At 38.3% G+C, this 23265-nt stretch overlaps 1 protein-coding gene across 3 annotated transcripts; it reads right to left on the minus strand.

The window, feature by feature from the left end:
• Positions 1–343: 343 nt before the first annotated feature.
• On the minus strand, positions 344–21031 carry c17h14orf180 (chromosome 17 C14orf180 homolog). 3 transcript variants are annotated; one of them, XM_043263166.1, is made up of 10 exons: positions 20584–21030; positions 19027–19057; positions 15015–15101; positions 12354–12474; positions 7790–7820; positions 7573–7681; positions 6039–6199; positions 4994–5123; positions 4377–4403; positions 344–1916 (listed from the first exon to the last, which is right to left on the minus strand). In XM_043263166.1, the coding sequence occupies exons 1-10, from the start codon at positions 20734–20736 to the stop codon at positions 1711–1713; spliced, it is 1056 nt and encodes a 351-aa protein (XP_043119101.1). In that variant the 5' UTR covers positions 20737–21030; the 3' UTR covers positions 344–1710. The 3 variants fall into 3 exon arrangements, with proteins under 3 accessions (XP_043119101.1, XP_043119102.1, XP_043119103.1); XM_043263168.1 differs by lacking the exon at positions 344–1916 and adding an exon at positions 2844–2980 and having other exon boundaries at positions 20584–21031; XM_043263167.1 differs by lacking the exon at positions 4377–4403.
• Positions 21032–23265: the final 2234 nt, after the last annotated feature.

The raw sequence follows: 23265 nt of genomic DNA on the forward strand, positions 1-23265 counted from the left end.
TCGTCCGACATTAAAATGATCGTATAATGTGATACATTAGTCATAGACAATACAGTTCTGTAAAGCCCGACTGATTTGGGGTCTGACTAATAATCAGTAATCGATGAGCCGATGGCATTAATGTCTTTGGGGGGGTTGCACCACATGACATTTATGATATAACAACAATATAACGTTTGAATTATGTTATTAAATATCCTAAATTTCACCAGAATCCTCTATAAAAATGAGGATCATGTCTTTGATCTAACACTTAATTCAGATAAAATGACACGGTTGCACCAAAACCTTAAATATTAAGATGTTCTGAAGCTGGATGGAAAGCTGTCTGAGCATAAACATATTTCCAACTCAATCCTGTGTTTATTTTTGCAATGCGGTACATATATTTCAGCAGTTTCCTGAATTCACTCTTCGAACCGGAAAGCCCTTATGCGGCTATTTATATCCGAAGACAAAAAATAGCGCTTCGGAAATCGACCATTTTTGATACAAAACTTTGAGGTAAATATTACGTAAAGCAAAGGAAACGATCCAGCCATTAGTTTACTCATTCTATAAGCGCGTGCGATGTTTGTGTGTCTATTTCTATATTAGCGTTCTCTAAATGTCACTAAAATGTAACTATTCGTGACGACGCACGCGATATTAAGCATGTACTCAATACATGGCTCTTTTTCATATTGCTTCTCAAAGACCAGTACGGCCGTTCAACGTCTCGCACGCCTAATACTGACCTGTTGATACATCAGTCGGGCTCTACCTGTGTACGCAATTCATTCATTGGGTTTCTCCGCTAAAGGTTTGAAGCAATATTGCTGCACAAGTATTCCGTGGAAAAATACGCTTCAAAGGAAAAATTCAGCCTGAAATCAAAATGCGCTGAAAATGCACTCGGGGTTTATACGAGCGTTTCTTCAACCGCAACAGATCCGGAGGTGTTTAGCGCTGCATCACTTGCGCATCCATGGGTTCTCTGCAGCGAATGGGTGCCGTCAGAGTGAGACATCACAGCAATTCCCAATTAAAAAAAGTTTAAAACGCCTCAACGATGAATTCGCTTCTCTTTTTAGCTTCACCGAAAGTTAACCGATGGATTGTTTTTAATCGGCTGTTTGGACTCTGACGGCACCCATTCGCTGAGCAAACGACGTGATGCTAAGTTTTTCGTAATCTGTTCTGACAAAGAAACGTACTACATTTCGGACATTTTCAGCAAATGGTCATTTTTGGTGAGCCGTTCCTTTTAAAGCGTATCATCCAGAACCACTATATGAGGAAAAAGAGCTACATACAGAGATCTATATATATATATATATATATATATATATATATATATATATATATATATATATATATATATATATATATATATATATATATATACGCTCGTTATGATGAGGATGTGGCATTAGCTATGCCACCATAAAGGGCAAAAAGGCACACCATCCCTTAATGGTGCGGAAAAGCGCGTGGCTTTTTAATCGACCACAAAATAAAAGAGATGGATGTTGAACATCCTCGAAGAATTCGACTGGTGGCCAGTCTGATTATAACAGTGAAAACAAAGCAATAAAAAAACAAGAGGACCTTCATCTTCTATTTCCTCCACAGTCCTTCAGAAAGCATCCTGACCTTTTATGCTGTTGTTGTTTTTTTTTTTTTTTTTTTGTTTTCCTGCCCGCCGCTGCCTCCTGTGGTCAGTTACGGTCATTGCATGGTCAGCCAGATCCAGCAGGCCCAAACGATCTGTTTGAACTGAAGCAGGTACACAGCCAGTGCCGTCTGCAGCTCTTCGCAGGCGCGCTGGGGTCTCCGGCGGTCCGTGCAGTACAGCGCCAGACCCAGCGCAGACAGAAGCAGGAACAGGCAGGTGAGCAGGGCCAGGTGCAGACGGCTCTGGGGAGAGTCGTAGACTGGAACACAAAATGCAAAAAGATTTGGGGTTGACCTGCATAAAGCTGAGCCACGCGACAGGTATTTTGCACGGCCACAAATTAAATATAAATAGTTCCTTGATGACTGTATGCGGACAAAATGTAAAATAAAAACTTTTCTGGTTTTAGTAGTTGCGTAAGGAACTAACTAAAATGAGAGGTTATTGGAACGTATTGCTATTTTGTGAGCAAAATATTCTCCAACATATGTGCAGGGCTTCGTTGCAATTTAGGAAAAGTATTTTTTTTTATTATTATTACTTTTCAAAGGCCACCCCATACAGAAATACCAGTGCTGGACAGAAACTGCATCCAAGATAAAAGTGATTGTGTGCATAATATATAAGCGTGTTCTGTGTGTACATATACAGGTGCTGGTCATGTAATTAGAATATCATCAAAGAGTTGATTTATTTGCCTAATTACATTCCGAGTTCGCTGGCCAATCAAGAACAGGGATACCGTGGTCCTTAAACCAGGTACCGGTAGCCTTGGCGCTGCGTGGAGGTGCCAGGTCCTGTTGGAAAATTAAATCTGCATCTCCATAAAGTTGGTCAACAGCGGGAAGCATGAAGTGCTCTAAAACGTCCCGGTATATGGCTGCGTTGATCTTGGACCTCAGAAAACACGGTGGACCAACACCAGCACCAAACCTTCTTGAAGCACCGGGTGAATCTCCCCCACGTTTTTGTTTCGCGATCCTCTGCAGGGTGCAGTTATCCCTGTTCCTTCCCTTCCCCTCTCTGTTAATGTGCTTGTTGGACACAGAGCTCGGTGAACAGCCAGCCTCTTTGGCAATGATCTTTTGAGTCTCGCCCTCCTTGTGCGAGGTGTCCATGGTGGTCTTTTGGACATCTGTCAAGTCAGCAGTCTTCCCCACGATCGTGTGGCCCGCAGAACTGGACTGAGAGACCATTCAGAGGCCTTTGCAGGTGTTTCGAGTTAATTAGCTGATCAGAGCGTCTTCGATATTGAACCTTTTCACAATCTTCTAATTTTCTGAGATACTGAATTTGGTGCTTTCATTAGCTGTCGGTTATAATCTTCAAAATGAAAAGAAATAAACATTTGAAATATATCAGTCTGTGCGTGTGTGAATGAATATAATACGCAAGTTTCACTTTTTGAATAGAAGTAGTGAAATACATCAACTTTTTGATGATATTCTAATTATATTACCAGCCCCTGTATGTGTATATATGCAAAAAGGGACTATGACCACACCCCCTTCCCACACAACAATCACGTGCACTCAGAAGTGAATTTAACTAAAAAGACAAACGATAAAATAAAAAAATTAATGAATGACAATAACAATAACACAAACTATATATATATATATATATATATATATTTTTTTTTTTTTTTTTTACCATTGTAATTGCATTTTTCTAATTAAGTCAAATTTAAAAAATATATATATTTATAGGCTTTTATCCTTGAATAATTCATTCAAATGATTCGCTCGAACAGCTGATTTCTTCATGAATGAATCAAGTGGCTGTCTTTATGAATGGGTAATCAAGAAATCACTGACGCATTCGATTTTGTTTTCATGAATGAAACACTGCTGTGTTTGCCTCCAGAGATGCGCAGTGGCTGAGCCGTTACTTAATATGGACCGATTTTCGTTTATGAAATGTAGCAAAAATAACAACCCGCCTGTGAATGATGCGAGAAGCTGCAGCATGATCTTTGATGTGTTAAAACGTTAAAACCAATGTAGAAACACTGTACTTGTATATAATATTATTTATATTTATAAAAACATAACATTTTCAATATATACTGTATGTGTGTATCTTTATATATACAGCACACACACATATTATGTAAACGAAACGTTTATTTTGGATGCGATTAATTGTTATAGTTAGCTGGTTATAGTTAGCTCGTCTTGTGAGATGCAATTTTACTAATGTTGGTTTAGACAGACATTACATAATTATCATCTGACGCACATTATGTATATTTCGCACAGAACAAAAATTCCGAATTGTAAGCTGAATGTATCGTTCATATGGTTTTCCACGGAGACTGCATTGTTTTTTAATTCAAGCAAATATTAACAAATTGTATTTAGCACATTTTGGCTTCATTAAGATATTGTACATTCACAAACTCATAATAGCAAAGATACAATTTGGAGGAAGGGCATTTCTGATATTGGCGATGTCTGGGGAACTAACCGCTAACTGCACTTTTAACCGAAGACGATAAAAAAAAAAGACTTTCTTAATATTCCTCGGTGTAATATTTCAAACTGGCCAAGGCAAACACGCGATAGTTCCATTCATGTAAACGTATAAAACCACAGCAAAGAGCTGCTTATAAACGCTCAGGCTGTTCTGAATCCAAGGTTTCATGCAAGAAAATCATGCGCCTTTCATGCATTTCTGAGATCCGCCACACAGTCCAACGCGCTTCTCATCTACTCACCTCCTAAACAGTCATAGTATGGAATGTCTGGAAACCCAACATAAAAGGTGACAATGATTAGGTTTCAGTTCAAGTTAGTCAAATATTTCTAAAACCCATAACCATTCGATTCAATGAAGCAATGAAGGCAAGAGGTTGCGCGACGAGGAACAGAAAGACCTTTTGAAATGTAACACCTAAATCTAACATGACCTCCATTTTTACTGGGTTTTGCAACGAGGCCTTTGGAAATAAGCTCTTGAGAGAAAGACAAACTGTGCATCCAAACAAACGACACTGAATCACTACCTTCCTTAAATTAAATTCCTTGTTTCATTAACATAACAGTGTTGCTGGCACAGACTGCACACTGCCTGATTTGCATGTATAATTAATTTGGGAAGTAAATCACTCGGGTATGTTTGTGCATCCTTCCTTTTTCTTTTTTTTCAAAACGAGGGGATTCATCAACCGCAGACCTCGATGAGAACAATCTTGTACGGCCCACTTCAGCATTTACTTCGATATTTTTAAGTGCCGGCTCTTAATAATGCAGGGAACCGCTTTGAAGAAGAGCTGAAATGGTCCTCTGGAGATTTTAGGGACCGCTAAAGCAGGGGTTGTTTGAACTCGCTCACCGTGAACGGTGATCTCCGGCTCTCTGAAGCGAACCCGCCTCTCGGTTTTTCTCTTGCGCGACGAGTCCGACTCCGCGTTGCTCACGTTAGACCTTTTCAGGATGGAAGTGGGCGGTTTTTCATTTGTGACCTGAAGTCGGAAAAGACGAAACTATTGACTCCCAAGATGTTTGACAGAAGCAATATGAAATCACCTCCTGTATGTAAGACCTTTTGACATTAATACGCATTTTAAAATCGTCAGTCATGACATTTTATCAGAAGGTAGAGTGAAAAACAATGCGATTAAGACGATAGCCTAAAAATATGTCTTTGGGTCAGTGATGTAGTAATTAAGTAAATGAAACCCTAAAAATGTAAATGTAAATACAATGACGATTACAAGGCGCAAAGTCCAAAACATTCAGAATGATAGAAATGTCCTGATCGGAAATTGGAAAATTTGAAAATTCGGTCTGTTTTATGACGAGGTTCAATTATGTCATTTGGTGCAACTCCTAAAAAGCCCTGAAATTATTTATCGGTGGTTCATTCATGACATTTAAAATATACATTTTACTTAAAAACAATTCGATTTTTGATATTCATTTTAATATTAATTTTGATATGAATGAATATGTGCTCGGGTGGATATGGTGTCTTTAATCGACGGTTACACCGGATTACGTTCTCATTAAATGCAATAATATAAACCCGACGTAAATGCGTCATCACGTCACACAGGTATATTTTTATCAATACCCAAAAATACACTGTATGTGTTACAATTATCAATTTTTCATTTATGCTAAAAAATCATTAGGATATTAAGTAAATACCATGAAGATATGTTGCAAATTTCCTACCATAAATATATTAAAACTTTACTTTTTGAAAAGTGATATGCATTGGTAAGAGCTTTTTTTGCACCCTCAGATTCCAGATTTTTTTCTAACACACCATACATCAGCGGAAAGCTTATTTATTCATCTTTCAGATACGTATAAATCAAAATTGACAGGTTTTGTGGTCCGGGGTGACTCGGCGTCATCGGCTGCAGCATTACCTTCGTTTTAGGAGTTTCCTGTTGTACGTATGGCTCTTTTCTGTGCCGTAGCTCAGAGTGTCTGTCCTTATGGCTATGAGAGATGCTGCTGAGAGCGTCGCTGAACGACTCGGTGGCCGAGAACCTTTTGGAAAGAGTCGACACACACTCTCCCAATGAATCTGTAACATAAAACGCACTTCACAAACTGCAGAACAACGTATCTGACATCGCATCAGCAAAAAGCAACATGCATATATGTTTCTAGTCGTGATGAAACCCGTTTAGCGGGTGATACGTTGCGGGCGAAAGCATTTTCTCTCAGAGAGCTGACTCTGCAGCTGAGTTTGACGTTCGTGACACATCGCCTCCCTATACAAAATGCATTTTTCATCGTCCAGAAAAAAAAGGCGATCGGGAAGACGCGGAACGGCCCGTCCCTCCAGAAAACTAGCAAAGCATTTCTGCTTACAAAAATGCCCTGGCCTCAAACTGTCAAAGACACGACATGGCTTTTCTGCCTGAGATCTAATACGCCATCAGCGGCAGATGGAAAGTGCATGCTTGGAATAAATGTTTACTCATTCGGGCGATTTAGCTCTGCAGGTTTTTTATCATACAGAACGATGTACAGTAGATTTAGATGTGCTGCATTTTATTTGCTTGCTCGTAAATGGCTCTTTACGAGTAACAAGATTCTTCATAACTATCAGAAAACTTTTTTTAGAATATGAAAAGCTGAGTGTATAGTAAATGGTGAAGCATGTACGTTTAAATAAGCTTTGTACAGATTTCCCATCTGTGGTTTCTGTAAATAGCCCCCATAAGAAATATAAGAAAACAAATCAATAAATCGAATTACATTACGTAATGCTTTAAAGAAACAGTTTAACCAGAAATAGACATTTCCTGAAAAGGTACCGTGCAACATGTAGATCATTTATTATTTTTATTTTTTTTCCCTCAGCACCGAATGGGTGCCGTCAAAATAGAGGAAGTCCAAACAACAAGACATTTTTAACTGAAGTTACAAAATGTTATGAAGTATTTGCTTTTTATAAACACGCATTTATTGCCGATTACTGGCGGATTATTGAGATGTTTTTAATCAGCTGTTTGGACTTTCATTCTGACGGCACCTATTGGTGAGCAAGGGATGTGATGCCAAACTTAATCAAAATCTAATCAAATGTAGAAACAAACTCAAATATATCTCGGGTGGCCTGATGGTTAATACATTTTGTAGCATTCTTTTACTACTTTTTACAGCATTAACAATTATCGTAGTAAATATGAAGAGATTCATCTTCGGAACGCAAATTAAGATATTTTTTTAAAATCAGAGAGCTTTCAGGCCCTGCATAGACAGCAAGGGCCCAGAAAGGCACTGATGATATGATTAAAATAGTCCATGAGACGCGAGTGGAACAACTGTAATGTTAAAAAGCTACAAAAATGCTTTTCACGTGCGAAGAAAACAAAAACGACGACTTCATTCAACAACTAGAACTAGTTTTTAGCGTCAATATGTTACTGAAGACATTAGTTACATTACTTGTGTATTCAGTTTTTCCGATCTCAGCGTAGACGGTGGCCAGCAGCTCCAGACTCCGCGCTGTGATGGGGTGATCGTTACCGAAAGCCCTCTGGTGGATTTTAGTGGCCTAAATGTGGAAAAAGTCACCATTACACAATGTCTCCTCTTAAAAGGCTCCTGTCATTGATTAAAACACACACACACACACACACACACGCAAACTCGATGCACGTACCTTGCCACTGTATTCTAAAGCAAGGTGGGGTCTGAAAGCGAGAGAGAGACAAAATGGTCCAAAATGGTTATTTTGCATGTGTTCTCGAAATCTGATCTTACTATAATGGTATGAATTAAAAAGCCATATAAAAAGAAAATGGCAGCTGGTATTATTTCTAGAGGTCACATTGCGAGACGCGGTATTCCTTTTGGGGTGTTTCGTGCCTTCACAAAGTCTAATGCAATGCATAGAGCGTAAAAAAAACGTAGTCTGATACATTACTAATAATGTGTCTGTCTGTTTACTGCACATGGGAGAGAGACTCATGCACGTGTTCTCCGCCATCGATCGGCTAATCTATATCATCGATTACACCTTCAGGACCCGGTTGACCTTTTTCTATTATCACCGTCATAAAGAGTGAGAGACTAAGAGTGTATCTGCGGAGTGGGTCTAGTATAATATCATATTTCAACATAATATACCGGACGGATCATTAATATTGATATGTGTTCTGTGAGCAACGGCAATAGCAGTCCATCTAATGTAATATATAAGAGGAGGTCAAAGCAAAACTCATAATACTTCGTCTATGTGAGTGTGAGTCAGTACAGTAAAGCATGCTGGGACATTACTAATGGCTTAGCATCAAGTTTATATCTTATCAAAACTTATTACGGTAGATGAGGGTTTATAAAAGGAAGTGTGAATGAGAGAGAGTCTGTCAGGCTTGACGTTCGCTACCTTATATAACTACTCTCTTGACACTGAAGAAACCCTTGACGGAGAGCACCGTCACCTTCAAAAAGGAATATCAGACATACTGCTAACGGCGCAAGTATATATCATATACAAAAAGAACGTACAAATGCTAGTTTAATAAACTCAAATCATTAATCATGATCATTTTTAAGACCTTTTGTCGTACATTTATTTTGATCTGTTGCAAAGTACTTGATTCTATTTGATATTATATTTAAATGCAATATATTTTACAATTACACGTTACATATACAGTAAATAAATTTACAATTAAATTGCGTGCCATTTTTTCCAGGATTTTTGTGTTTATCTGAATTTCTTAATCAAGATGAAATTGAATTGTACACCTTAAGCTTAAATAACAAGGGGTTGAACAAAAATATAACGTAAAATTCTTAAGAATTACAACCATAAAATGTAATTTTTTTTTCTCTGAAGACAGTGGCTGCCTTAAGTTTGTGGGTCTTTCTGCCTTCGGTTTTGTCCTCAGCGAGTGAAATGCTTCTCGGTCGGGTTGAGATCAGGAGATCTACTTGAGGACTGCAGAATATTCCGCTTTTTATCTTCTAAAACTCCCGAGCTGCTTTTGCTGAGCGTTTCGGGGTAATGGTCCACTTTTACTATGAAGCGCCGTCCAATCAACCGATGGCTTGTGCCATCTCAAAGCTCCATCTCAAAGCTCCATCTCAAAGCTCCATCTCAAAGCTCCGTCTCTCACAAGCGACGTCGTGTGCTTTTGGATCAAGAGCTGTTCCAAGCCTTCTCCGTACTTTTTACTTACATCATTCCAAAAAATGCTTTTCCCGGATGTCTTTTTGGCAAAGTCTAATCAGACCTTATATATTAAGTATCTGAAACATGAGATTATTCCCATAATAAGTAAATTTGCGTTGTGTATAATGCACACTGTGTAAATACGCAGCCCTGCTCCTGTAAGTCACCACACGGTAAACTCGTACGAGCGTCCGTTACAGAAGCCCTAGGCTATGTATAAAGCAAACGCAGATCGATTGAAATAGCAAAGACACGCATGACGAACTACGGCGGTCCCGAAGATGTGCAAACAATGAGCATCCTTTATTTAAATCCTCCGTGACCCCCAGTCTGTAGCGTATTTTATCCAAGCAGATTGTGTTCTTATAAGCCTATTTTTACCGCATTTACAAATAGTATCGGGAAGCGGTAGTTAAAAAAACCGAATAAGCAGAGCACGTAGGCACTATTCTCCATTTGATCCCACTGGCGCTTTATTTAAGCGCAGATACAGAATGCCACAGCGATGGCCCACCTCAGTCAGGCTCTCTGAGGCGCGCGGATCCATTACAAGCACCCGTCACAACAAATCCGGCCACACGTGTGCTGTGATTCCTACCGGAGCTAGTGGAAACGTGCCAGAGATATGGCGCGCTCTCCGTTTTGGCTGGAGCTCCTGGCATGCGTGTGAAGAACGGTGCTATTTGGACGGGCGACGGTTTGCCCCGCAGGGCGTCTACTGAGAAATTTTCCTAGGGATTTGCGGTGGAGGTTTTTCCTCGTGTGATCATTTAGCGCTACATGATCCTGACCGCATCTGTATTACTTGTCCCACACTTTATTTAGCTTTTTTTTTGGTTGTAGGTATTGAATCATTCACATATTCTTAATCTTCCTGAATGTCGTTTATAGTCTTCCGTACTTTTCTCTTGAACGTGCAGCATGTTTTCCGAGCCGATACATATGTCAGCATGGTTATTATGGCTCTGCTTTAATTAATAATGGCTAGGTGTTGGTTTGCGCTGCTTTGGATTGTCCTCAGAGGACATTTGATCGGACACAACACGGCAAAGCTCTCAGCTACAAGAGCACTTCCTGTCCTGACACTGAAAGATTCAAGAGGCAGAAACACTTCCTATTCACTCCATAGGGCTTGAGCTGCATTTTGTGTCATAATTAACGGATCTTTAATAGTAAATGTATTTTTTTACCTTTAAAATAAATGCATTTTGAGTCGTAAGGACAAAAAGGACACATTAAATATTGATTTAAGAGTCAATGATGTAACGGTGTTTACTGTCAACAACGAAAAAGTTCTAGTTTGTTCTCAAAGGCCTTGTGGTCTGGTCCGATTTATAATAAAAAAGTTAATTATTTCTGTGAAAATGTCTTGATGAAGTGATATTTCATGATGTTTAAATTATATATTATATATATAATTAATAATAAGATATTAATTTAAATTACATATTATATATTTACTGACCTTGATACAAAGGGTATTTTTTCATTATTCTAAAAAATAATGGCAATGGAAATATTAATATACCAAAATACTTTATAAGGTCTTCTGTTCAAGAACACATTTTTTTTAGCATTTTAGTATTTAGTTTTTCATTATAATCTCAGTACTGTTATTCAGGACACATTTTGTATCAATACCCTTCAGAATATCGGTATGATTTCTTACTGAGTCATGTGGTCCAACTAACAGATCAAAACTTACTATATTATTTCACAGCTTGTTTGGTGCTTTTGGTGTTTTTTTTAAGCTGAAATATCTACACCTTCAACCGTAACTTCTGTCCTACTTGACCATTAGATCTTGAAGATCTCCTCTGTTCAGTTTTCAACAGTTACTCAACCCAAAGAGTTTAAGGGATTACATATAAACGGTGTGGATACCCCCCGCGATTCATTGTGCTGTGAAACATTATCTTATTGGGGCAGCAATAAAACAATCTCGTACTCATTCAAGTTTAATGTCGTCCTCTCTCCTGCGGCACCGGCAAGCTGTCTCCTTGCCTGGGACAATCAGGTTAAATGCTTTAAGTCCACAACCAGTGCCAACTGGGGGTCATAAATGTCCTCGAGCGTATGTGCTAGTGGCCTTACAAAAGAGCGCCTCATCATGTTAAGCCCCCGGAGGAAAGAGGACACCTCACTCGGAGTGTCCCAGTAACATTTGAAACCTTAAGACTCACATAACACAAGTCACCTTTCTCTTCCTCTCTCCTTATGGGTGTTTACTTAACTCAACATAATGGGGGACTCCTAATACAGCAGAAATAAAATGTTATTTAAATCCCGAAATATTAACCGCACTGCAAGAACGTTAACCGAAGTGTAAGACTCTAAAAGTTGTGAAGTTGTTTCTTGCTTAGAATGTCTGTTCGATTTCAACTTTAAAAATACACATATATGTCTACATTATATATTATATAAGTATTTTTAAGTAGAATCTGCTGATAATATCTGAATAATGTAATGTGTAATATTTATGATATTTTATGTTGTGAAACTGTATGTGTGTGTGTGTGTATATATATATATATATATATATATATATATATATATATATATATATATATATATATATATAATTCAATGCAATCCAATTCAGTATAATTCAATTCAAATAACTTATATATTAGAAATTCGGCCCTTATTTTTTATATAATTAAACCAGTTAAGTTGCCAAATCAAACAATTCAACCTACAAAAATGCAGATAAACACTTGTCATTGTTGTTGTATTTGTTTATATTCAAATGGAAGTTGCTACAGCAGCAGTCAAGTGTTTCTTGAGTGGGAAATAAACAAGACATTTAAGTGTGGAAAGTCAGCACAAATAAAAAAAAGAGCAAGTAATTCTGTGCCAAATTATGCAATACTGATTGAATGCATCTTCCTCAATCATGGAACTAGACTATTAGTGTTCATTAAATTCCTATTATTAACGGAAATGACTCTTACTTGCTATATTTGGCATGTCAGTTTTGTCAGAATTGGTCTGCTAGAGCATTTTTAGCATGCTGCGTGCATGCAGAATCATTTCGGCGTCCTACCTTTTGCTCATGATGCAGAGCTGAGCCAGTCTCTCAAGATCCTGGGCCTGTGAAGCCTGTTCCGATAACTCCTCTTGAGACAGACATCCTGACGTTCCCAATGTCCCCTCTTCCTGAGACCCTGATTCACACAAAGCCTGTCAGAAAGCTCACATCACTCACAGAGGCTCACACGCACAGAGACGACAAGACTGTGACAAGACCGAAAAAGACGGGGAGGGAGGGAGGGAGGTTGTGAGAGAGCCGCCACACCCACGCATTCAAATGCTCTTACAAGGAAATGAGACGTATGAAAAACAGAAGCTTAGGAAGACCAGCTGGAACCAGCGGCTTTGACCATTCAGAGACGATTCGGAGAAAACGACAAAACAATGACCCGCCCGAAGATCTGAAGTGTTTCTGAAATCCTGCTTAAAAAAAAAAAAGAGCAATCCCTTTCTGGTTTTCCTTCATCTTCACGTTGTTCTGAACTTGTGTGACTTACTTTCTTCAACTACTGTAACAACGCAAAAAGCGACGTTTCGAAAAATCTACTGCCCGTTCTTCAGCTTTATCAAAATTCTCTTAAATTACAAAAAGAAAAGCTGATTAGAAACCTTCAACCCTGGCACAGTAAAGTGAGGACCGGAAATACTGATGTCTAATGCATGACTGAATGGTTCCATATCTTTGTCTTCTTCTAGGTTTGCAACGACATGAATGCAAGTAACTAGTCATTCTTGGGTGAACTAGCCTAATACCTAATATTTTATCATGAGACCACTTCAAAGGAACGGTTCAACCAAAATGAAAATCACACCATAAAGTAAAGTAACCCTTTACTGCTTAGACTTCCAATTTAATGTCCCAAATGTCACTGTAATTTTAACTGGAACCGGGAACATTTCTCACTCATTCATGCTCAAAACGCTGCAAAAGTTAGAAGACGTTAGTGCAGCGCTCAAGAACATCCCTCTAGTGCATGTTTACAAACAAAACCAATGGTAATTTTGTGTAAAGGAACATAAAAAAACCCTGTGTGAACGCCCTTTAAGAAACACCCTTATGCATTCAAAGCCAAACAGGACCGATATCCACCATATAGACACTGTATCGCTATATAAACACAGAAAACTTTGGTATCCTGAGGGCATGATGGGAAATGAACATGGTTTAGAAATCAAAGCCGCATGGGCTCAAAACGCTGAATCAGGCCACGTTTCCAGGGTGCTCAACATCTCTTTAATGAGGTAATGTACAGCGTGGTCATATATCTCCCAAGGCTCCTGTAGTCTCTGCCCATGCTAGAGATCTATGCTGTCTCAGCAGCATGCAGACAGCCAGGGGAATGGCAGACGTCCACTATATAGAAAGAGATCGATGGGTCTCCTTCATCCATAAATACCGGTGCATCTCAGAGCAAATAAAGATCAACCTCTGTTAAATACATTACTGCTCTGTGACAGGACCTTGGGGACAGGTTTGTTGGGTAAATTTTCAGCGTTTTGTGGAACGAGGCTTAAACTTTTCCTATTCATTTGCTGCAAACTTGTGGTTAATCTGTGGCACGTCTGTGCCGGTGTTTGCCGGAGGTCGATTTGTCACACTTTTGTCAAGGAACTAAGGTTTGGAACGGACAGAGATGCAAACTGCATAGTCATATAGAGAAACTGTGCAACATGAGCTATGGTGCTTACACTACACCTGCTATACATCATTCGCTAGAACACCTCTCTCTAGTGAATGCAAGTGCAAAACAGTTTATAAAGCATATTTTTTTTACACAAATGCATCAGTTCACTTCACAGAGCCGTTCTTAACATCAGACTATGACCTTGCAAATCTGTGACCATCATGCACTACGCAACTCAACGCACATCTTTTGTCAACTAGCGTTAACTTCTCCGGACAATAAATCGGGGGGAAAAAAGTGCAGTGTATTTCAAACTTAAGATGGCAGAATACTATATAAAGACTACTTCACAGCGTACTTGCAGTCGACTGGAATGCACCTAATATCTTTACGAGTAAGCCATTGAATCAATCACTCGATTTGTTCATAAACACTAGCTCATTCTGGAATGAAACACCAGCGCTGTTTTACTAGACCTACATTTGGATTTGTTTGGACCTTTTTTACTGACCAAGCAAAAATACACAAAATAACAGAAATGAAAGTTCGATCATGACACCTCTGGCATAGTAATGTGCATACATTACTATGCCAGAGTTGCCATGATCGAACTTACATTATTAATGTATTAATGTCTAGGCAGAATACATCTGCAACGCTGCTACGTTCACATGTGAGCATGTAAGAAATACTGCTGCTGCACATATAACGTAACCTCTTATAGAATACATGGATCACCCTACAGCAGATCTATACAGGTGGAGCTGGGGAAGGTGAAGGGGACCTGAATCTTGAGCAGCAAGCTCATTGGCTGACGTTACCTAAAGAACCAGCGGTGTCGTGTGATGATGTCATTACGTCAGATCGAGTATTGTATTGTATAAAACACTCTCTGAGTCATTCTGCTGTTCTGAATATCTTGTTTGTCTGATATTGGCGAAATACATTATTGTGCACAGCTATGATAAAACTTTCTACATATCGTATCGTATATGCATATAAACACCATAAAAGAAGCATTTAAGCAAATCCATGAAAAGTGGACTTGCCTGTGCTGGCCTGCAGCGAGGTGAGCTCGATCAATGCCACTTCGTAGAACATCTTCTCCGCCTGAATGAACTGCAGAGCTTTCCCATCTGATTTTATACGGGTGAAGGATTAGACATGCTTGTCACCAGGAATAGTCTCTTGTTATGATCGCACGCATCGCCCAGTTACTCGAGCTCAGTGAAATCCCGATTTGTTCAGCTGCTAGCATCGCAAAAGAACGGAGTCCTCTGAACCTTTAATGTATCGCCTAAACAGTCAAACTTAAAATCACTATTCTAGCTCAAAGCCTGTGTGACAGTTTGATTGGTCGGTGTCACGTTCTTTTTTTAGCTCTATGGAAAGACACAAAGCTTGTGGCTGTTCTATATATAGCGACTAAAAAGTTTGTTCGGTGTTTTCAAAGGCATGCCATTACAATCTCAGTGTATAAAGATGATATTTGCTTAAGTGTCATTACAAAAACTTGACCGGCAAGAAAAAAGTTCTTAAAATAGCAATGAATGACCTAGATAATAGCAGGATTTGTTGTTTGTATGGGCAGGAACTGGCTGCTGTTTCTATTTTGGTATCATAAAGTACAGCTGGACCTCTTGTTAGAACGTGAAATGGGACAAATGTACTGTAGCTGCTCGTTTTATTAAACAAACAAACACAAAACCAGTCATAAGTAGCACGGGCAATAGCCAACACATTGTACGGGTCAAAATTAGCATTGGTAATAATTTAGCGATGTTTAGTGAGGATATTTAGTATATTTCCTGTGGTAAAAATATCAAAATGCAATTTCTGATTAGTAATATGCATTTGATGGGGATGTCATTTAGACAACTTTAAAGGCAATTTTTCCTAATATAAAAATTTTTTGCAACCTCAGATTCGAGATCTCAGCTAAATATCGCTCTATCATAACAAACCATACATAAATCAAAGGTTTATTTATTCAGCTTTGCATGAATTCAAATTGAAAAAAAAAATGGACTCATGATTAGTTTTGCGGTCCAGGGTCACATATGCTGCAATTCGGTTTGGGGTCAATTAAAGAGGAATGCATTAAATATATCAAAAGTTACAGTAAAGACTTGCATAATGTTGCAAAGAATTTCTATTTCAAATAAATGCTTTTCTTCTGGATTTTCTATTTTTTTAAAGAATCCTGAAAAAATACCACGATTTCCACAAATATATGTATAAAAAAGCCCAACATTAAGGAATGAACGTTTTCAGCATTAGTTAATATGAAATGTTTCTTGAGCATCTTAGAATGATTTCATAAGGATCATGTGAGACTGAAGTAATGATGCTGAAAATGTATCTTTTTTGTAATTTTAGTGTATAATCGCATTTCAGAACATTACAGCTTTTACAGTACTTTTGCAGTCTTGGCGAGCATAAGAGACTTCCTGCAAAAACAACAAAAAAAAAGTCTTATCGAGCCCAAACTTTTGAACCAACGTGAACTGTAGTAGGATTTTTTTCTTCATTATTTCATTTGCTTTTATAATATGCAGATTGTCCTTATATGTCCAGTAACATGCATTGTTTTGTCCAAGGTTGTGTCTCATTAAAGTCAGTGCTAGGTTACAGTCTGATGTGCCTCCAAAAATGATCTTTTCCACGAATGAGCAGCATATTCCCAGGTGTCCTGGGCATATTTTTAGATCCCAGCTGGCTGAGGAACATCTGAATTTGCTGACTAACCACATGGGGATCAGTTTGAAAGTGATAAATCTATTTGTGGTGCATGTGATGCTAACCCCTGAATTAGCTGTGGAGGAGAGACCAGAAACAAATGTATTCTGTATTGATTTTGTAATAATTTTTGCTGTTCATTTAGCATTGCCTTCCGCTCCATCTGTTTAAAAGCCTGCGTCCCAATGCTTCATATTTTAGAAATACTGCATAATATATATATATATATATATATATATATATATATATATATATATATATATATATATATATATATATATACACAGTCTGTTTTCAGTTAGTTAATAATGAATGTTGCCTTGGCAACTAGCTGAAATAAAATTGAAGTATTTTATTCTATTCTATTTCATTTTATTTTCTATTTATTACTTTTTTTGGCAACATATCTTTTATGGTTTATGTTCTAGTTTAACGTCAACATCCCTCCGTAAGTACAGTAAGTCCTTCCACTTTCAATATTTTATTATATAACACACTGACACACGTTTAATTTTGATTTCGCATTCCCTGTATACAGTATGATTCAAAAGAGTTTAATACTAGGGGAGCCGATTCTAAGTTTATATTTGTCTATTACGCCGATTTAAATCTCAGATGTGCACCACAGCAGTTTTAAAGAGCAGCAGGTAAAAATAAGTTACGCATGCTAACTTTAGGTATACAGAGTGCCGGGAAATATTTCTTAATGCATTGCTTTGGCAAGGCAGATGTGTGCATTAACAATCGCTACACCGGCTCTGGCACTGCAGAGAAAAAAATGGATGCAACGCTTTATATATATATATATATATATATATATATATATATATATATATATATATATATATATATAGCCATCTAACTCAGCATGCCTGTGAAAGCAATTTCTACATTTGTGTTCCTCGTTGATCTTGCCGGCTCAGAAGTGTCAATCACAGTACGATCACATCTACTTCCAAATCAGAAAATGAGTACAGGATGAATGTTTTGTTGCTTTCATCTTCTCCTCAAGTAAAGAACTCAATCAATCACTTACATGCATCCAATCGAAGAGATGCGACAACCTGACGTACTAAAATATACGTTTAATTGACCTTTCGAGTTCATTGCTCTCTACACCGAGTGCTATGGAGGAAGAACATACACTATATTTACCGCGTTTGTAGCACCAAACCTTTCCATTTACAAAACCAAAAAATTGGTTAGATAAAATGCATTTATTTATCCATTTAATTTTGAAAGTAAAAGCTGTAATATTGTGAAATATTTTAAAATATATTTTTTCATGCAATGCATTTTAATTAAAAAAAAAATTTTAAGGAAAAATTCTTACTGACACTATTTATAAACTTTTTTATTAAACTATTTTTATATATATATATATATATATATATAATATAACTATTTATAACTTTTTTTTTTTTTTTAAGTGAACTGTAGTTGGTAACTTGTAAATCTAATGCTTTTTTTATGTGTACATATGTATGATTCTGACAAAAAAAAATAATTAAGTATATGGATTTTTCAGCTTAGTTTCCCACCCATGCACGAGGACTGGTCCATATAGTCCAAACAGAACATTCTAGATAAAATCCCTGCTTTTCCACATCTTTAATTTATCGAGAGTTCCCCCGAATCATTTATTCCAATGTCCCTTGTTGTGCGCTGATAAAACGGGAGTAATGTTTTGCATGTAATTAAATACCTCATTCAATTAAAAGATAAAAATCGACATCAATTATTTCGGTTTTACGCGATTACGCAACTCTATTTACCAGCATACCGGTTAAGATCAGCGCAAATATGTCGAAACCAATTCGAGTGTAATTGGATTTTAATTGGAAAAGAGGTCATGAATGATCTCGGTTAATGGCTCAGGTCACGTAAATGACCCGTCTGAGCCGAAACTGCCAGTCTTGAACCCGTTTAAACTCTATGCTTTAGTAATTGAGAGGCCATGGGTTTTAAGAGGGAATGTATGTCACGTAACACTAGCCTGGCTGTTAACGGCGGTCCGTAGATGAATAATGACAGGCGCGCTCATGCTGGCTCTATGCAGGTTAATTAGCTGTGATGCTCTTTCAGCTGACATACGATAAGTGCCCACAAATCCTCTTAGGAGAAAGACCACACTCAAGAAGCTCGAGCCCAAGAGGCCCTGCGATAACGCAACGCGAACGATGCAAAATATCAAACCGAAGTTTCGCCTGCACGCATATTTGTGCAGATGGGAAAAAAAAAAAAAAAAAAAAAAAAAGATGCGTTATTTTATGTTCATTACTTGATTTAGAGCGAGAGCTGATGCTTTGTCGGCAAGGATACAGTTCTTGTCGTCAATGTAGAGTTCAGCGATCTGTATTGAGGGGAAAAACAGAAGAGAGAGAGAATCTTGTTCATTTAAAGCTCACAGAATTTCGCTGAAACGTGATCAGGAGATGACGTTCATAAAATGGATCAATGAAGTCACATCTGAAACATTATAACCTGACGTGCTTCACGGAAAGAGAGAATATCATGCAAAACATTCATTCAGATCATTTTTCACCACAAAAAACAAACAATTTCATAAAATCTACCGTTTCTGAAATTAAAGAGAATATTGTCATGTTTAGGAGGTAAAATATAACCACCTTCTAAAAAAATCGATGAATAATCAAAAAATAGCATAAATATATTCGATTAAATTAGCATTTAGTAAATTATTAAAAAACCCCACATTATTAAAAATTATTAAAAAAAACCCACATTAGAATGGAATAAAGTCAGTATTTTCTTAGAATCAGTCTAAGCATGTTTCCTCACTTTCTTATTACCATATTGCACCCTGATGTTTAGATTTTTTTTTTTTACTTGTTGTTCTGTGATGGTCATTACATTCCTGCAATGTGATTGTATGTCATCGAAAAAAATGTCAATGTTTCTAAAATAAAGCAACTGTTTTTAAAGCACAACATTTAGGCTAAAACGTGACGGGGGGGCTGCGTTTGCCAAAAGAATCAAACGCCTACAGCAAGAGCTGCGGTCCACTTATGCTTATAATACTTTTCACGAAATGCTTTTTCGACAGCGGCTGTTCGCTCGGATTGCCCTCGAAAAGAAACACGCTGGTTCTTAACTTCTACATCAATTTCAGCATTTTTAAAATGCCCGAGACGAATTCCCGCAGTTAACATCAGCCGTAAATATGATCGAACTCTGAATGTGTCTTTCCCGTGAGGCCAGGAGCAGCTCTGTCTGGCCGATGTCATACCACGCATTCCGGCACTCTTGTGTAAGAGCCGCTGTTTATATTCTGGACGCTGCCCGGGACCCTTGTGCATTTCTGAGAAAGTTTAACAGGGTAACCCAGGACGAGCAAACAGGGCTGAGGGGTTTTATCATCAACTCAAGCCCATGATTAGACGAGAGAAGTGACCACAAAAGAGAGAGAGAGAGAGAGAGAGAGAGAGAGAGAAAAAAAAGAAGCATAGGACATTGTAAGGTAAACAGCCCTGATGTTTCGTGTAAACATAAAGGAAACAAATGGTTATAGCTTGCAACCCAACGATAAACACGAGATGCTTCTCAAACGCGTCTCCTACCGTGCACGGGAAAACAAGTGCAAACACACACTCTTTGCATAGGTGTGTGTGTGTGCAGTGTCGGCTCATGCATGTTTCAGAATGCATTTGCCAGTGTAAAATATGCATCGCTGATGGTTAGTTTTAGGTGCCATGTAATCATCAAAAAATACACGGGTGAGCAAGAGAAAGAGTTTTGCATGCAAACGAATGCATCGTCCGTGCATTCCTTTCAATTCTACTGCAAACGCAAAGCCCGTTTAAATGGGCTCTATCCCACAATGCACCGCGCGACAGAGCTCCATCCCGCAGGGCTCACCTGATGCAGGCAGTTGGGAAGCGAGTGGAAGCTCTGCACGTGTGTGAGTCCCAGCAGGCAGCTCAAAAAGCAGTGCAGAGCGGCCCGGGAGTCTCCTTCCCGCTGGAGCTGCCTGCCCAGTTCAAACAAACCCTCGCGGCTCCCGTTCAGCATCCCGTGTTCGGGATGGCCCGCCGGAGAGACCCGCCGCGCGCGTTAACGTGCCACACGACCGCCGCCGCTGCACTCAAGTCCGCCCCGCGTCGGAGCCGCGGAGCGGGCATGGAGAAACAGTCCGGAACGGAAAACGCACAGATATCGGTCGCCGCGACCTCGGAACGGGAGCGGTTTGCTGCTGCTGCTGCTGCTTCTCCTCTCCCTCCTCCCACGATCCGTAAGAGTCAAGGGCAGGAGGGTGCGTGGGAGGGAGAAGAGACGGAACCGCGCAGCGCCGCCCACGCGAAGAGCCGAGGAGGAAGTCGGGACTTGAGAGGGTTTGTTGTTTGAGCGACGCCGCTCGCAGCCAATTGACGCGCGGCGTAAGCGGCGACGGACTCTTTCGCCCGGTTTTAAAGGGGTTTTAGTTCGTCGCTTTTAATTAGTCTGACAGGAAGTCTTTGTAGATGTTATTCTGAGGGGATAAAGCGACAGTTGCTGGTAATTTACTCACCCGCTTTAACAAAACAGTAAGAAACCCTGCATATGTGGAAAAAGCGGCATGACGGTTATTTGATTTGAATATGGGTTTAAGCTGGGGGTGCATTTGGTGCCTCCACAGAATCACTGTGAACATAACATAATATAATATAATGACATTCTGAAATTATATGATAAATGACCAAACATTTGAGCACATATGACTACAGCTATAGCCTCTCGAAATGCATTTTTCACATTTTATACCGTTTTCTTTGTATGTATGTGATTTTGGCGCGTCCCTCATGCAGCTCAACTTAAATAACACGATATCGAAATTATTTTCGTTTTTATCGCCCTCGTTGTTAACAAAAACGAGCCAGATAGCTAATTCATGTTATTCTTTCATAATAGTATTGAAAAAGAGACAACATATCATTTTGAAAATCTACGTTTTATAATCGCTGCGTAATGAAAACGTATATAGTGTACTTTGAATTGGTCCCAGGACGGGGCGGACGTGTTTTGTGGTTTGGTTTCGTGAAAATTGTCTGGTTATTTTACAAAAAGTGCTGGAGCTTGACCAGAATGCATTTCTAACAGCCTACAGTTTCCTTTATACAACAAATGAAAAGTTTAATGGTCCATTTGCTTGTCATTTGCCAGAAACCACTATCCCATCTTGAAAACATATACCTAATCGGCATAGGCTGGATTTTTTTGTTGTTGTTGGTTTTTTAGCACAAACCAATCAGGTGCACCATGCCAAAAAATGATTTGACTATCAGAATGAGTTAAAAACTGATCATTAAACACTGCCCATAATGTATAGTTTTTATGAAAAATAGTATTTTACTGATTTTTTTTTTCCCTTTTTGCAGTGTATAATAATCGTATTCACCATAGCTGCTAATAAGTTACAATATACTGTATTATAGGATATATGTGAAAAAGTATTAATGCAGGCATAAAACTGATTATAATGTCTAAAGACAATTATAGAAAGTGAAAAAAAACAAATGTTATATTCATAACAATCTAGCATAATTATAAAAAAACACTTAATGTCATGTTTTATGTGCTGTGTGTGTGTGTGTGTGTGTGTGTGTGTGTGTGTGTGTGTGTGTGTGTGTGTGTGTGTGTGTGTGTGTGTGTGCTGTGTATCTTACATAGGTGACGGAGTCCTTTACCGTCTAAACAAGGACATGTAATATTTATTTACAGGGTGGGGTGACTTCTACTGTTTACTGTTCTCTCACAGTCCGGTTATAAACGCCAGCTTCAGCCATTATGTCCTCTAAAATTAATGCAGATGATAGCCTTGTGTCCATAAAACATAATTGCTTCCTATCTAACAGAAACAGCAGTCGATGACATCACCCAGATTACTCAGCTACCAGGATCATCTGCTGTTAAAACAAAATATTCTCTTATTTACTCTTTGTGTCTTTTACCATGGCAGTGCTGTCCCTGAAAGAAAGTTTTAGTCCAGTTCAGTGCTTTTTGTTATATGCATCTGTCAGGACAGGTTGTTCTTCAAGTCAACAGTCTCTTTCACTTACTCTGTAAAACAGAAGTAAAGAGAAGCATTTTAATTTTCTGTTGTTTTATTTTACGTTTTTAGACATTTGTCAGCAAAAATAAATAAATAATCACTCCACGAGTGGACATTTTATTGTTCTTGTTTTTTTTTTTTTGTCTAAACAAAGACAGGTATTTATTCATAAATGCCAGTAGAGCTAGATATTTATTCATGACAACTTGCCCCATATTATTAAAACCTGATATTTACTGTAAAACCCAATTTTTGCATTACAGTGCTATTTCTATACTCGTACCTTATTGTGATGTGGCCTGTTTTGGAGTTTAGAAAAAAAAAAGGTAATGCATTGTAAAAGTTAAACATTATTCATGATAATCCATAAATATCCACAGTGTAATCCATCATTTGATGAGCGTTTCTGTTAAGGCAAAAAAAAAAAAAAATTGCAGAATTCACACAATTCAAACTCAAAAAAAATATAACACAGTACACTGTGCCTTTTTAGTTCTTAATAATAATAATAA

This window comes from Puntigrus tetrazona, chromosome 17, assembly GCF_018831695.1.
Source record: "Puntigrus tetrazona isolate hp1 chromosome 17, ASM1883169v1, whole genome shotgun sequence".
NCBI lineage: Eukaryota > Metazoa > Chordata > Actinopteri > Cypriniformes > Cyprinidae > Puntigrus > Puntigrus tetrazona.